This window comes from Maylandia zebra, linkage group LG11 (genome assembly GCF_041146795.1).
Source record: "Maylandia zebra isolate NMK-2024a linkage group LG11, Mzebra_GT3a, whole genome shotgun sequence".
Classification (NCBI taxonomy): Eukaryota; Metazoa; Chordata; class Actinopteri; order Cichliformes; family Cichlidae; genus Maylandia; species Maylandia zebra.
In genome coordinates this window covers 18,985,560-19,002,071 of record NC_135177.1, presented here as the reverse complement: position 1 = coordinate 19,002,071, position 16,512 = coordinate 18,985,560, and the positions used below count along the sequence as shown (strand labels likewise).

Sequence of the window (16,512 nt, the reverse complement as noted above, 5' to 3'; positions counted from 1 at the left end):
CTGCCCAGCTGAAAACTACAATCCCAGACACACCCACCCGTCGATCTACATCTCAAAATTCAAAAACAAGCTCACACACATATGGGTCTTGTTTTTGGGCACACACATACACACAAGCAGTCTTTATGGACCACATGACGGTTCCCCCACCCATCTGCTTGACCCCATTAGCGACATACGGCTCATAGGCAGAAGGGGGCTCATTATTCTCAGAACCACACGGGGGTGAGGCGCCATCACCTTTGTCCTACACAGGCAAGTTCATGTGGCGGGCGTTATCAGTGTCATGTCATGTCTAGCACTATTATATGCTGAAGAAGATAAAATATCTTACCGGCAAAAAAAAGGTTATCCTGCAATTCCAACTAAAATAATACCGGGTTGCCGTAAAGTCCGAAGCTCTTACCGTTGGGGCGAATGATGAAAGTGAACAGAAAATATCTCTCCAGGCCAGTAACAGTCTGTGTGCGTCTGTGTGCTTTTTTTTTTCTTTAGACTTTGATCGCAAAGCAAAGCGAGGACACCATAACAGCACACCGACTGGCATTTGTTAAACATTTACTTTGACATAACACATTAACAGGAATCAGGGTTGCGCACAGGCAGGATGTAAGTTTTGTGTCGCTACTGAGGAGAAAACAGAGGAAGGGGAGCAAGGCAGGCAAACAAAACCCATATGAACAACTTGCGTTGCTTCCAGTTGCTTAGGAACCCCTGCCCAGCCCTAGGCCTACTGCAAGGAGCAGGTGTTGAGCTGGACCCAGGAGAGGGAGGAGAGACAGACTACAAAGGGGAGGAGAAGAAGAAGAGGTGCAGAGCACTGGCAGACCCAGTCTCTTGAGACAGTGACAGCCTGGAACCGCAGACCCTGAGATGGCCCACCTCCATGCACTCACACAGTAGACACACCCAAAACACTGACGCAAACATTCTGCTTCCCCTGCCGCTCTTCTACATTTGTTCAAAAGCGCAAGCAAACACGCGCATATAACGGAGCCGTGCATCACTCCAGCTGAGTGCATGGGGGTTATGTTTGTTTGGAACATCTTTATCCCTCTCTGGCACTATCGCACGGTGATTATGTAACGCCCCCCATACCACTTCCACCCAATTCATCTCTCTTTGACTTTCGTGACTACATCTGGGTACGCATGTCACACACACGCACACACACACACACACGCACACACACACACACACACGCCCTGTACCCTTCCATTTACATCTTATGTAAAACAATATGTGCAGCTTAAAAAAATGCTTTAAAATGTGAAGTTGGAGTGCATCTGAGAGAGGCACAGTTGCAGGAGGTTTTCTCTGTTGTTTTTTAGCTCAGAAACTGAGCTCTCAAAAGCACTAACATGATAGATGGTAAGAGTACATCAATATTAATTTTGCACCATTATGTTATGAAGAATTTATGAAGCGGGAATGTTCCATGCGTCTGCCCTTTCCTTCCCACGGACAAGTTGCCCCTTCTTATTCTACTAGGACACATTTGACTCTCTTGCACTTTAAGGACAATAAATTACGCTATGAAAGGTACAGAGCAGGAAAACAGCTGAACGAGAGTGAATTTAAATGATCAATTTATTATTAATGAAGGTAAAACGATTGTTGTGCTCTGCACTCCACTTTGTAGTGATGCTCTATCCTTCTGCCCCTCTGTGGTGCAATTTTCACTTTGAATGTATTTACTTGTTTATTTTAATCTTAACTATAAAAACAAGAGTTAAAAATGTCTTCTTTATTTTGCTTCAATCATGTTGTACGGCTAATCAATGCAGTATAACAATCAATCTCCTTTCATAAGGAGAAAAAAGAGAGAAAATTCTGATAAAGATACTGTTGAGGAAGTCAGATTGGAAGCAACATGCTTACATACATGTGTTTGGATGTCATCTGATTTTAATGGCTGGTGGAACATTGAACAAATTGTGGCAAAAATGTGTTCTCAGCCAACGAAGAATAGATGTGATCTGCTGAAGCTACTGTACAAAGGTGTGTTGGGTTAGTTTGCACTGCCACCTGGTGGTTGACTTCAATGTAGTTTTGCATGTAAACTCCCAGAATGGAAGCTTTTAATTTCAGTAACCAGTGTGATGGTAAAACCAGTCTCATCTTTGTATCATAAACCACAGTAAACCTTTCACTAAAATCATCTTTCCATTATTCACTTTTATCCATGTGTAAGTCATATTTTGAGTCTAGTAACAAACAAAACAAAAACAAAAAAAGACACTGAGGCGGAAGATCAGCTAGTTCAAGCAGTTCAGCGTAAATTATATCAGATGAGTAAGAGAGGATCACCGCCAATTCTAGAGGTGTAATGCATGCTGGGAGCGGGTGTTCATGAGAGATAAAGACCTGCTTGCGTCCAGATACCTCAGGGTGACACCATTAAACAACTCCTCCCAAAATTTAACTAGGCTTCGAGTAACCAGCAGTAAAACAAAAACTATGTGCCATAATTTTTGACAGGAAGTACACTATAGCCTTTTCAGATCAAAGCCTTAACAAAAGCAATCTTCTCAATTCTAAAACATTTTTTTAACCCCCAAATTTTATTTTTCCCAGATAGAAAGAAAGTGTCAGAGCTGACTCTTCCCTCACATCCACTACCCCAAAAAATACTGATAGAGTCTGAACCCAAAGTGAATGGTTTAAAATAGAAATAATGAATAAATGAATATTTAATCATCTCTCTAAAGCTTGATGAGCTACGTCTTTAGGGAAATGCTTCCTCAATATAAGTGAAAAGCATCTGTGCAGCTATTTAATTATACAAACACTCTGCATTAACTATGAATTGCATTCAGGTGCATTAGGAGGACATCACTGGTGCACATGACAGGGTAAAAAAAAATCATTGTAGGGCTTCAGCAGAGCACTCACAAAGCACAGCACGAATGCCTTTCATTCAAATTAAATGGGATAATACTCACATTATATCCACGTAGAAGGTCATTTCATAATGCATGCGCAGTCGCAGATGGAGTGACCAGGTCAAGACAGAAAGAGGAAGAGGGGGACAAAAGTGCATCAATAAAAAAAACACTTTTCTGTTTAAACAGTACAGATTTTAAGGATTTAGTTAAAAGCTGAGGTAGACAATAATATTATACATGATATTAATAAATGGCACTGCCTGTTAAGAAGTAGCATGCAGTGCTAGCATCATTTGAAGCACATGAAAGGAAGGGGAATGGGCCTGGTTATAGGTGACTTATCAGCTGTCCGCTCAAAGTAATTACATCACCAAATGTTTTCTTTCTCGGCTTCTTTTTCTCCACATTAACAAACAGGCGTTGAGTTTTTACACAGTTACTACACCACTGCTGCTACCTGCATTCTTCCTATTATGCTAAGTATGTAAAGTATTTAGGGCCCGGGAGGTTTGAGGTACTGGGAGCAGCCTAACGACACACCTCTGCATTCATTTGTGGGCATTTTTCTTTCTTGTTATGAAGTCATATTACTGCAGTAGGTCAGCAGTTCTACTTATCTTTTTGTTTTCCTTACCACAAATACTCCTGACCTCGCATAATCCTTCTAAATGCGTTGCAGTGAACTCTTCACGAACCACCGCCGTGAAGAAAACACGCCGCGAAAAGCTCCTGCAGGTGAAAAAAAGGTGTGCAACCTAAACACAAGCAGTGTCTAAGACTGCGGGTCATACCTGAACACGTAGCAGTCTCCTCTGTGCGTCTTCTCCACCTTCAGCTTGCTGCCATAATTCCGGTGTTTACCTTCAAGACTAGTTGGAAAGTATCGATGGGGTTTCCACAGGGAGGCGGTGACGCAGTCACAATGACGAAGCACTATGGTGATGGGTGGAGATCAGAGGTGGGAGCTTTGCTCAAAATCCTCATGGGGTTCTTATTTAGTTCTCACACAGTCTGTAAAGCAAAGATCTTTTTTCTCACACGCAAAGACATTTTTGTTTGAGCCTGTCTTTACAGATGAGTGTAAGCGGCACTGCTGAGGGGACTGACTCGGGGCTGCTCTGCCAACTATATGACAACTTTAGGGCCTGAGTACCTGAACAGCTTCTTCTAGTAAACTGTTGGAAACTTTCAATGTGATATCATAAGTCACTAGAGCTATTTGTGTCTGTGTGTGTTTTGTTTTTATTTTACAGCTGACTCCACACAGAGGCGCTGTTGTGCATGCATGTGTGAAAGTGCAGGTAATGGTGGTATTTACAGTCACCAAGGAACTTTTATATTTACTGAGACGTGTTTCTGTATATGTATCAGGAGTTAATAAAAGTCGTGTTACTGCATGATTTGTCCCTCTGATCTCATGTGTTATCGTGTGTCCTCTAAAAAATACACAAATAAATAAATAAATGGCTCCCTCTTGTCACGGCCTGTCATGGGTTTGCATTGGTCCCCTAGAGTAAGTGAATGCACAGAGTACTAAATCAGCCCTCACAAATAGACAGCGCCCTTTGATGACCTGGGATGTCTTCTTTAAAATGCAGAGTGAAATCCCAAAAGGTGCAATAGACCTCAATCTAACAGCTGATGCAGCTGGAGCATCTGTCGCCGCGTTACCTAAAGCCCAGAGGTCTATGCTGGCTCTGTCCCAGCAGGATATTATAACATACCCGGCCTTATAGATTTACTCCAGTGATGTGGAGTGGAACATTCACTTCAAACGACTTTAAACATTAAAAAAGAAGCTTGAATTGAGATTCGATTTTTGTAATCTATAAATTTAAGGAAACTTGAAATTCTATTTAGTTTTCAAATGCAAATATTTCAACCCTTATTATCACACAAAGCAGCCAGGATCCGCCCAGTGTGGAAACATTTAACTCCTGCACAAGATAAGAGCGACCGTTTCCCTAAACACACTGTGGAACGGCGTTAATGAAGTCACGTTGCCCCCTGCTGAACGTTTTCATTAAAGCGGAAGTGGTTAGATAATATAATTTTGTTTTAGTTCTCCACTTTAGCTATTACTTATCCCACAAAAAGGTTATGATTTTGGTAATATTTGCGCGCGTGTCGTTCAATCTGTCAACACCATAGCTCGATATGTTTTGAATTAATTCTGATTTAAAAAAATGAAAGAAAAACCTTGTAGTGATAAAGAGGGAGGTCAGTTTAACAATCTATTAAAATTTGACGTACACTCAGCAAGGTCTACAAGATCAACTTAAAGATCTATTGGTCAAAAAATAAAGAGAAAGCAACAAAAATAAACATATTTTTTAAGAAAGCCTAACAGCTTAGAAGCTATGATTCTTATAAAAGTGGTGTGTGTGTTATCATTATACAGAACGTAACCTATAATATCACATTAAGTGCAATAATCCTTTCTGTCATCGTTGTATTTTTACTCAGTTGCATATAGTATTTGTATTTGTATTTGTATTCTATTTTTATCTTATTGTATATTTATTTTATTTTATTCTACTGTATATAGTATTTTATTTTATTCTATTCTGTACAGTTGTGTACTGTATTTATTCTTATTGTATTCTAATTTTTGCCTCATAACTTTTGCACTGTCCACTTCCTGCTGTGACAAAACAAATTTCCCAAGTGTGAGACTAATAAAGGTTATCTTATCTTATCTTATTAACTGATTATGACCAATTTTGGGTTTTTTAAGTTGTTGTTTTGTTTTGTTTTTTTAAGACTTTCTATACTTGATCTAATTAGAAGACACATACATATATTTTTACATGTATATGTTTTGTTTTTTATTTGTTCTGAGTTTAATTCCATCCCAGCTGTGAACCCATTATGTTAACCAGGAAGAGGCCAGGTAGGATTAGGACAGCCCTCTGCGGGAATGTGACTTAGTCAGCGTGCTCGGACTGAAGTTATGACTTTAATATGGCTGATAAAGGTCCGCTTTTAACTTCGTGTATAATTTTTTATCTGTCGATTGGAGGCGCGATATTCCAAATTTTTGAAGAAGGAAACTGGAAATCAGCCAGAGACCTCTATGTTAAAGAAAAGGAAGACATTCTGAAGAAATTTAACTTGACTAAAGAGAATCTGACTGAGATACTGAAGGTATGATGAACCCATCTCTATGTAAAGGTAACAAGTCGAGCTTTTGTTTACAGAGGCTTCATTTCGTTACATACTGTATTGCTTATCTTACATTCCAGCGTGGACATTAGAAAGGAAAGGAAAATGTCATTGCCTCCACATGTCCGGATGTATCAAACCGGTTTTACGTGATTTTGAACAGAAATGCAAACGTGTAAAGAGTAACTATCAAGCTAAACATTCTCAGAGGGAGCGGGGGAAGTGAAAATCCTCTTATTTAACAGCACAGAAAAGTTGTGAAACTTCAAACAAAACACTGATGTGTGCGCTGGGTGTGGAGCAGCCATGCAACATCAAGGACAGAACAAAAACACAAAGGCTGGCACAACGCGTGCCCGTCGGTAGCCTGAGCCTTTAGTTAAGACTTTGAGGAGTTGTAAATATTTCCAGTTATTCGGTTACAAATAAATAAGTAAAGTAGTAGCAGAAGTATTAGATTTATGTTTTTTTCTGGGACTGATTGATTGTGTTAACTTTCTAAAGGTAGTATCAGAGGCTGCCGGGCAAGGCGTGGCGATCTCCGGGGACAAGGATCGCAGTCCGTGGGACTGGGGGAGTTCTGCCATCTTCGCTGCCTCCATTGTCACCACTATAGGTATGAAAGACTCAGAAGTTGACACACTTCATGTTCATGTTGTAATAGCATCCACTTCTTCTTCTTCTTCTTCTGGTTGCTGCCATTTCTTTGGCAATAGGGTTGACTCAGGAACGCCCAATCGACTTGCTTTAACAACATGTCTGGCCCTGCCACAGGCAGGCGATGTGTCCAGGGTGTACCCCGCCTCTCATATTCGAAGCTGGATAGGCTGGGATAATATTCATGTAACACGATGCCTCTTCACTAAAAGCTGCATTTCTCTGGGCCTAATTGTGATTGTTTGTTTATAAGACACATTATAAGCTTCACAACAGTTACTACAGGGATGAAGCTATGGGTACTCTGATGCTGTGACTGTTTCAGAACAGGAAATGCTTTGTCTCAAAAGTTGGGAAATTATCGTGATTTGGATCTGAAATGTTTGTGCACTGGAGTTTTCCTGCAAAATGTCCAATAAAGAACGTTATAAAGAGAAACCAGAGCATAACTGAGACGGTAAATCCTAATCCTCATTGTTTTTTAGTTCAAGAGTCTTCTAGGACTTTGTTTTCCATATATAAAGCAGCAGAGAGACAGACACCCTCCCTACTTTTCCTACACTTAGATTACACTTTATCAAAAAGGAAAGTTTTTTTTTTCTTTTAAGCTTATCATAAGGCTGGATCAGGTGACCATGAATACTCCCTTAGCTATGCAGCAACAGGGCTTGGCTGCTTGGGGCATCCCATGATACACTGAGGGTATTTTTTTCTTCATTCACTTTTCTTTTAACTCACTGTGTGTTTATACACCACCCTGGATTTAATCATTAGCTTTTATTGATCTGTGCTTTTCTTCCAAAGTGTTTCTTTTGTCCTGTTTTCCTCCCTTCACCCCCAACCGGTCACAGCAGTTGGCTGCTCCTCCCTGAACCTGGTTCTGCTGAAGGCTCTTCCTGTTAAAAGGGAGTGTTTCCTTTCCGCTGTTGCCAAGTGCTTGCTCATGAGGGTTGCATGATTGTTGGGTTTATGGTTGTTTTTCTGTGTTAGCCCTGCAACAGACTGGCAGTGTGTCCTGGGTGTACCCTGCCTCTCGCCCTGTGGTAGCTGGGATGGGCTTCAGCCCTCCCCGTGACCCTGATAGAACAAACAGAAGAGGAAAATCTTCCTAAAATACTTATCACATCATGGACTGGTGTGATTGAATATTTTCTCACTGTATCTACAGGTTATGGTAATATTGCCCCCAGGACAAAAGGTGGACGTATTTTCTGCATCCTTTATGGTCTGTGTGGGATCCCTCTGTGTCTGGTATGGATAAGTGAGCTGGGTTCATTCTTTGGAGACCGGGCCAAGCGTCTGTCTGGGGTGATGATAGACAAAGGCATATCAGTGGTAAGGTCTGACTAACAATTAGTGTTTATCTGAAATTATGAAGTTTCAGTGTCAAATAATTTTTTTTTTTTTCCTCTGTTTTGTCAGAAAAAAGTCCAGTATACCTGTATAGCCTTGTTCCTTCTATGGGGGCTGTTGGTGCATCTGGTGATTCCGCCGTTTGTTTTCATGTCCATGGAACAATGGACCTACTTAGAAGGTTTCTACTTCTCTTTCATCACACTCACAACAGTTGGCTTTGGAGATTATGTGGCAGGTAGGTTTTTACATTTGGCACAATTTGAATTTCTGAATTGAGGATATCCAAGTAATTTTAGCCCATAACTCATTTTAGGCGTAAATCCAGACATAAACTACCCCCGCCTCTACATAGTAGGTAAAGAATTATGGATTTGCATGGGCCTAGCTTGGCTGTCCCTGTTCTTCAGCTGGAATGTCCACATGGTAGTTGACGCTTCCAAAGTACTAAAGAAAAAATGGCAAAAACGCAGGCACAGAAACTTCTATCATGAGGAGCTAGTGTCTTTAGAGGACAAGCCACATGGAAATGTAAAGCCCAACGTTGTTGACATCTTTGGCTTCTTATCTGAAAAGGAGGAAGACTACAATACTGTCATAAAAGAGATTGGAATGAGAAGACACAAACCAGCGCCAGCAGACAAAATGAATCGCTCAAAGAGCTGCAGTGACCTCCACGGCACCTCTATCCACAACTTGGAGCACTCTCCAAGGCGCAGACGTATGATCAGTATCAGCGAAGTATTCCTCAATGCAAAGGCCGAGGGGGACAATGACACAAAAGACGAGATGCTCCCGTTATTGCAAGAAAGCATGGGGGACCCTGAAGTGCGTGTGGAAACTGACGAGGAACAAAAGGACAGCTGTGCTGCTGATTCAGAAGATTGTGATATTGCCCTCAGTGGACCTGCCAAAATAGAAGAGGAAACTGTAGAGCATCCTGATGGGGGGGAGACTAGGTTTAGGATTTCCAAGGTGGCTGAAGAAGAATTGCTGTTGGAAAACGATGAGAAAGGGTAAAAGAATTGTCCAAAGGCGTATGCTGCTTTAATGTACCGAGAGAACAAAATGTGGAAATGACACTGCATATGGCATCTACAGGAACAAAAGCTGACAGTCGAATGGTTTCCTGTCTTACAAGGTCACTATTTTTTTATAAATGGCAAAAAACATGTTTAATTTTTTTTTTTTTTTTCCATCCCTTTACAACATTTGTATTCATTAAGCAACAGTGATCAACGGCATTATTTTAGAAGACAGTATAAGGCTTTGTGGAAAACAGAGCCAATAAGCAACTTTCCCTCATAAGGAGCTGCTACACTGGAGCCCATAAGGACATGGCCATCATCCGCGTACTCCATGCTCACCACTGGCTGCTTTGAGTGAATATTCTTGATCCGGAGCACCTGAAGGACACATTCATAAAATGAATAGGTAAAAATCTAGCTGCAATGTTTTTATTTTATTTTTAAACAAACTAACCTCAGAGCCAGGTGGATCTTCAGGATCATAGCTTGACAACTTCATGGCATTTGGGTGACAACCCAGCCATACGTCACCTGTCTTGTGGTCCACCTCGATGTTGTCACAAAGTGATCCAACAGCTACAGACTGAAAGCATCACATGTTGTTTACATGCTGTAAATGAAACCTGATTATTCTGTCCTTGTGTATGACGTTAAAGCAACAATCCAACCTTTTTTTTTTTTTTTCTCTTCTTGCAACAGAACTTCTTTCTTATTCAGCAGAATTAAAACGATTAGTGCTATTTTTATGTCTACATGTTAAATATGAAGCTACAGTATTATGAAAAATGTACAGGCAGCTCTCACTGATACCCCTCAGCCTACTAGCAGATGTACCTATGGTATACATTTTTAAAATTCTAGGCTACAGGAAAGTTAATCTTTGACCTCGAGGTCATTGAGATTTAAACTCGTTTTTACTAGATTCACCTAAGGTATCGTACGTCACCTCATTCTCCACTTGGGCATCCACTCTGCCCACAGGACGGGGTGATGACAATACCCCCTCAACCTCTCACGGCTGAGGGGTAAAAACTGCAACACTAGGCTGGGCTTAGCTTCACATTTAGCACGCAGATATGAGAGTTTTGGGTTGTTGTTTTGTTTTTGTTTTTTGTGACTTTAGAATACACAACACTATTACCTTGATGTACCTCAATTGTTCCCCTTCTTGCCTTTCAAAAACATCTATGTCATGATCCATAATATCCGAAACGTATATGTACCTGTGTTTAAAAAATAAAAATCATGTTACAATAACAAACTGTAAATCTCATCCCACTCCTTTTCAAGAATCTAAATTGTGTTTTATATAGAGATGTGGATGACAATTCGATGTCTTCACTTAATTTACAATGTATTCTGTTATTTCTGTTGTATTTCTGTCTGAAATAAAACAGACATTTAACTCAATCAACACATACATGATCAGTGATTGGTGTAACGAACTGAGATTAACCTTTTGTCAGGAGATATGTTTATGCCGTTTGGGGACCGCAGACCATCGGCCACCACCCTCACTTCGTGTGGACTGTAGAACACCACGTCACACCAGGTTAAGTCCAAAAAGACAGTAATAAGCAGAAGTGCATCACTGTGAAAGTAGCGGTCATTTGTGGCGTAGAAGCTCTCCACTCCGACTGCAACAATGTCATTCACACTGAAAAACATGGGGAACAACAAGCACACAAAGCGTTTTATAAAACGTGCCTCAGTCACACAAGCACTTTTTTCCCCTATGCTTTTTATCTAACATTTGCATACATTCATGCTCTGATGGATGCATCGGAGAGCAGCTTGGGGTTAGTATCATGCCCAAGGACATTTGGCACACAGGCTTTACATGATGGGATGAGCCACAGCCACCCCACTAAATAAGGCATTAAAAGGTTTCTCATACAGTTCATACCTGTGGAGTAAGGGGTGGGTGATGGTTTTTATGTGCACGAGTGTGTCTTCCTCAACATAACGAAAGATCTCTACTTGGCTGTTGTGATGAGGGTGATTGACCACAAACAGGTACACAGAGTCATCTGCAGAGAAGAAGAAAAGTCTTGTCAACCCTGCTGTGTGGAGGAAACGTAGGTTTCCCTTAGTGTTTCAGTCATGTTTGTGCTCAGGGAAATAAACAACAACTAAAATAGCTTATTTAAAAAAAAAAAAAAAGAAAAAGAAAAGGCAGACACGCACATACACCAATTTAGGCTGCAGACTCATAGTAAATTGTCACCTTCTTTCCTTCCCTAAAGCAGTAAGGAGCAATTTACTTTTTTTATAGCCTGACCCAACAGGATCTTATGCTTAAGTAAGGGGACAAACTAAATGCAGACAAAATATCAAAGCCTCACAAAACTCCCTTTTACTACACAGAGATGTTTTTGGCACATATAGGAAAATCTCAGATATGTGTCAAAGACACTGTAATGTAACCGTCTCCTCTTATTCGTTTATCCAAAACCTGTTATCAAGTAAAATGAATAAAGGCAACGAAAATACTGATCATATTTGCATCCATCCCATCCATCTTCATCCGCTTATCCGAGGTCGGGTCGCGGGGGTAGCAGCCTAAGCAAAGAGGTCCAGACCTCCCTCTCCCCAGCCACCTCCTCCAGCTTGTCCGGGGGAATACCAAGGCGTTCCCAGGCCAGCCGAGAGATATAATCTCTCCAGCGTGTCCTGGGTCTGCCCCGGGGCCTCCTCCCGGTGGGACATGCCTGGAACACCTCGCCCAGGAGGCGCCCAGGGGGCATCCTTGCCAGATGCCCGAACCACCTCAGCTGGCTCCTTTCGATGTGGAGCAGCAGCTGCTCTACTCTAAGCCCCTCCCGGATGGCCGAACTTCTCACCCTATCTCTAAGGGAGAGGCCAGCCACCCTTCGGAGGAAGCTCATTTCCGCCGCTTGTATCCGCGATCTTGTTCTTTCGGTCACTACCCACAGCTCGTGGCCATAGGTGAGGGTAGGGACGTAGATCGACCGGTAAATTGAGAGCTTCGCTTTTACACTCAGCTCCCTCTTCACCACGACTGACCGGTGCAGCGTCCGCATTACTGCAGCCGCAGCCCCAATCCGTCTGTCGATCTCCAGCTCCCTTCTCCCATCACTCGCGAACAAGACCCCGAGATACTTGAACTCCTCCACTTGGGGCAGGAACTCATCCCCGACCCGGAGTGGGCACTCCACCCTTTTCCGGCTGAGAACCATGGCCTCAGATTTGGAGGTGCTGATCCTCATTCCCGCTGCGTTACACTCGGCTGCGAACCGCTCCAGTGCGAGCTGGAGGCCCTCACCCGATGAAGCCAACAGAACCACATCATCCGCAAAAATCAGAGATGAGATTCTGAGGCCACCAAAGCGAAAGCCCTCCGCCACTTGGCTGCGCCTAGAAATCCTGTCCATAAAAATTATGAACAGAACCGGAGACAAAGGGCAGCCTTGGCGGAGCCCATCACCCACCGGGAACGAGTCCGACTTATTGCCGGCAATGCGAACCAAGCTCCTGCAACGGTTGTATAGGGATTGAATGGCCCGTAGCAATGGGCCAGACACCCCATACTCGCGCAACACCTCTCACAGGACGCCCCGAGGGACACGGTCGAATGCCTTCTCCAGGTCCACAAAACACATGTAGACTGGTTGGGCAAACTCCCATGCACCCTCAAGTATCCTCGAGAGGACAAAGAGCTGGTCCAGTGTTCCGCGACCAGGACGAAAACCGCATTGTTCCTCCTGTATCCGAGGTTCGACTAGCGGACGAACCCTCCTCTCCAGCACCCTGGCATAGACTTTCCCGGGGAGGCTGAGGAGTGTGATCCCCCTGTAGTTGGAACACACCCTCCGGTCCCCTTTCTTGAAGATGGGGACCACCACCCCGGTCTGCCAGTCCACAGGTACTGCCCCTGATCTCCACGCAACATTGCAGAGACGTGTCAACCAAGACAGCCCTACAACGTCCAGAGCCTTCAGGAACTCGGGGCGGACCTCATCGACACCAGGGGCTCTGCCACCAAGGAGTTGTTTAACTGCCTCATAGACATATTTGCATCATTACATTAATTAAAATTATTAATAATATAGCTGTAAACATAAGGCCCCAAATTTCTTTATGCATTTCACTGTCACTGGGCTTTAACCTTTGGCATCTCACACTGTTGATACAAAGTATTCTGCTCATTTTAGACAATATTCCAGAAAAGACTGGTCCACACAATAGGATGTTTCATAAAGCAGATGGATATGCAACACATAATCACTAGCCAGATGAATCCAAAATTTATACTAGACACTATGGTGAACATCACCAAGCTAATACCAGTGAAAGATATTAGCAGTATCATGCTATAGGGGGTGTTGTTCAGAAGCAAGGGGCAAGTCCTTGAAGAAAACTTGGATGAAGGTACAAAAGTCTTAAGCCTATGGCCATGGAGAACCTTCAGCATGAAGAACCAAAGACTACAGCCAAGACAATACTAGAGGAGCTTCAGACGTGTTCCTGAACAAGTCTGGGAAGATCCATTTGGAAAATTAGATACATTTCCAAAACCTACATGTGCAAAGCTTGTAGAGACTTAACCAAGACGACTTTAGTTCATTTATAAGTCACAGTAACAGTGTAAGGTATACTGCCCTAAATGTACTATGACAGAATGCACAGTCACCACTCAAAGACCCATTCATGTCATTTAGTCCAGAATTACTGGCATACCAAAAAATAACCCCCCCCCCCCCCAAAAAAAAGACGACAAACAACATGGCTCACAGACTTTCCAGAGAAACAACAATATTACACAAAATTAGCTGCAGTTAAAAGCTGTGTTACATTGTATATCTGCCTTATGTAAATACAAGTACTGTGTGTAGCACGTGGGTGTGCAAAAAAACAAAAACAAAACATCAGCCCTTCTAACTTTACAAACCTATGCATGCGTGCATAAGGGTACAATGAAAAAAAAACAACCCGAATACATTTCTGTTACTTAAAATAATAACAAATTTGATGCCATTATTCACCTGCTTCATCAGTGTATGCACTAATGCCATGTGGGTTGAACGAGCTGAGGTCCAGTTCTCCGCTGATTTGCAGCTCCACTGGCGTGGGTTTCGGGTGCAGGAGATCCAAAACATACATTTTCCCTGGTTCATCAGAAAACGAATGTAATCCAGGAAACTTCAACCCCTGAGCCGTAAACACTACATGTTAGAAACTTTTCTAAATGTGGGGCTTTGCTCAAGAGGTCATCACACAAACAATTGCCCATGAAATTAATAACATACCGTACTCATGAAGGCCAGTCCATCTTTCAGTATGGTGATATCCTCTGCCCCATATTCTGTACAAACAAACAAATCAATAAATATTTTTCCCCTTCTCAGTTCTTACAGAGAGCACAGTCTTATGTCATGCCTTGGTGACGCATGCTCTACAGACAGTTGTGTGAACTTCAGACCCTTCAGCTAATGCCACATGTTAAACGCAGTTTAAAAGGTGATTTTTCACGATGCAAACCCCAGAACGAAGATACGAGCATGAATACAAAGATTACATACCAATATTCTGCAAATAATGACAGCTGAGGTGTTTCACTGGAATCTCTCTGGAAGCAAGCATGATTTCCCTGCGGAAGAAGTTTACAGAGCCATTACAAAGAAGCAGTACAAATCAGTATTACAGTTTGAAAGTCTGCTCGAGAAGCCCAAGGATACATTTGTTAAGTCTTTCCATGAAAACAGTGGCCACACTTCAACGTGCTTTAGCAAACAACAGCTGTGAACATTTACAATCTGTGCTGCCAATCCCCAAATTTAATGCGACATATGACGTCAGATTTTCTTGTCGGAACAGAACTTACTTCAGTTTAAGGAACCTGTGTCCACTGAAAACTGCAAAGGCAGCAACAGCAACAGCAAGTAGTACTTTCTTCATGGCAGCCATGTTTATAAGTGTCAGGGGTTACCTATGGAAGTGCCATGATTTTCAATGTGCATTAACACAACTGCCCCAAAGATGGAGACAGAGTGCTAAAATTAGTTTGATCTGTTAAAATTAGAAACAGCTGCTAAGACTTAAAAAAAAAAAAAGAAAGAAAGAAAAGAAAACATGTTGTTGTTGTTGTTGTTGTTGCTTGTAACAAGTCAAGGTAGCATTAATTTTAGGATATTTATAACATAAAATATTTGCCCAAAGAAAGAAACAAAGTTTAGTGAATATAAATCATAGCTACACACGGTATATGAATAATGGATTATTTATGCAGCACAACCTAAAAGCTACACTGTATCCGAACACACCGCACGTACGTGTGCACTGCTACCATCAAATCTCAGTTGGAAAAAAATCATGGTGTATTTTTTTTTTCTGTTTCGTTTTATTTGCACACACATAGAATCAACAACAACAATAATGTACAGTTTAAGAATAAGAACAACCACCTTCCCTATAACATGAACAGGTAAGCAGCTGGAACAGACAAGTTACATACAATCATTTACAAATATAATAAATATATATTTGTGCTATTAGAAATAAACATAGTTTTTAATTGTTTTTGAAAGAATAAAATGCAGTTGTGAACTGAAGAACTGGTGATAGTTTGTTCCAATAAAGAGGTTCTCAATATTGATGTGTATTTTGCTTTCTGCATAAGGGTAAATAAAAATCACCATGGTGTCTTGTTTAGTAAGTATGTACATCTGAAAAAGACATAAAAGAAATGTTGCAAAACAACTAGTAAATCACCAATTAAATATACATACTTCTACATAAAAAGAGATATGCAATATGTATTCAGATTAAATGTTGTCAAGATTTAGTATTTTACAAAAAGAGGAAAGTCTATTTGAAAAATTCATTATCTGCAAAAATGTCTTTTGAATTAATATAATTTTATGAAGACACAGCACCCCAAACACTATTACAATATATTATGTGTGGACAAATTAAAGTATAATACAATATCAACACACAAGCACAATTTATGAAATGCAGTACTCAGAATACCAATCATGTTCATTAACTTTCTGAGAGAATAACCGAGAAGCCTAAGGACAACTTTGTGAAATCTATATCAGTATAGACAATGTTGGGACATCCTGCTAATGAGATGATGGATGGTGTCCTGAGGGATGCCCCCTCCCCTAGAGTACGTCGGGCCCTCAGGCCACCCTCATGAAGTTTAGTTACTGTTGTCCATCTAGTGCACCTGTTCTTAATCTCATTAACAAGACCTAATCAATATCCCAGAAGCGATGTGATGCTATAATCTGATTAAAAGGTGTTCCTTTATCTCTTTATTTTTGGGGCAGTGTGTATACAGTGGGAGAAACAGTTATGTGATTCCCTGCTGAATTCCTAAGTTCTGTCACTTACAGAGGCATAAACAGTCTATGCCCCCCCCCCCCCCCCCCCCAAAAAACCCCAAAACTAAA

The 16,512-nt window shown here is 41.6% G+C and overlaps 3 protein-coding genes across 7 annotated transcripts in view; 1 reads left to right on the top strand and 2 right to left on the bottom strand.

Moving 5' to 3' along the window:
- LOC101474537 (uncharacterized) overlaps positions 1-3,638 on the bottom strand; it is a 31,441-nt gene extending 27,803 nt beyond the window's left edge. The window contains exon 1 of one of the 4 annotated variants that reach the window (XM_012924661.5): positions 3,523-3,638. The gene's annotated coding sequence lies outside the window, so the exon portion shown is untranslated. The other 3 variants (XM_076889930.1, XM_076889932.1, XM_076889931.1) reach the window with 3 other exon arrangements.
- A 2,144-nt stretch (positions 3,639-5,782) lies between these two features.
- LOC101475399 (potassium channel subfamily K member 5) lies at positions 5,783-10,501 on the top strand. Its single transcript, XM_004541542.4, has 5 exons — positions 5,783-6,035; positions 6,558-6,669; positions 7,879-8,045; positions 8,133-8,301; positions 8,380-10,501. Exons 1-5 carry the CDS (start codon positions 5,853-5,855, stop codon positions 9,081-9,083), a joined length of 1,335 nt encoding a protein of 444 aa, XP_004541599.1. The 5' UTR covers positions 5,783-5,852; the 3' UTR covers positions 9,084-10,501.
- The window catches only part of LOC101475101 (serum paraoxonase/arylesterase 2), a 7,427-nt gene continuing 152 nt past the window's right edge, over positions 9,238-16,512 (bottom strand). Inside the window, exons 1-9 of one of the 2 annotated variants that reach the window (XM_024804292.2) lie at positions 14,937-15,092; positions 14,635-14,702; positions 14,362-14,417; positions 14,098-14,263; positions 10,998-11,121; positions 10,548-10,748; positions 10,233-10,314; positions 9,546-9,674; positions 9,238-9,469 (exon numbers count right to left, since the gene is read on the bottom strand). In XM_024804292.2, the coding sequence (XP_024660060.1) occupies positions 9,308-9,469; positions 9,546-9,674; positions 10,233-10,314; positions 10,548-10,748; positions 10,998-11,121; positions 14,098-14,263; positions 14,362-14,417; positions 14,635-14,702; positions 14,937-15,019 (1,071 nt within the window). In that variant the 5' untranslated portion in view covers positions 15,020-15,092 and the 3' untranslated portion in view covers positions 9,238-9,307. Of the gene's footprint in view, positions 9,470-9,545; positions 9,675-10,232; positions 10,315-10,547; positions 10,749-10,997; positions 11,122-14,097; positions 14,264-14,361; positions 14,418-14,634; positions 14,703-14,936; positions 15,093-16,512 lie in introns of those variants that run through there. The other variant, XM_076889927.1, reaches the window with a different exon arrangement.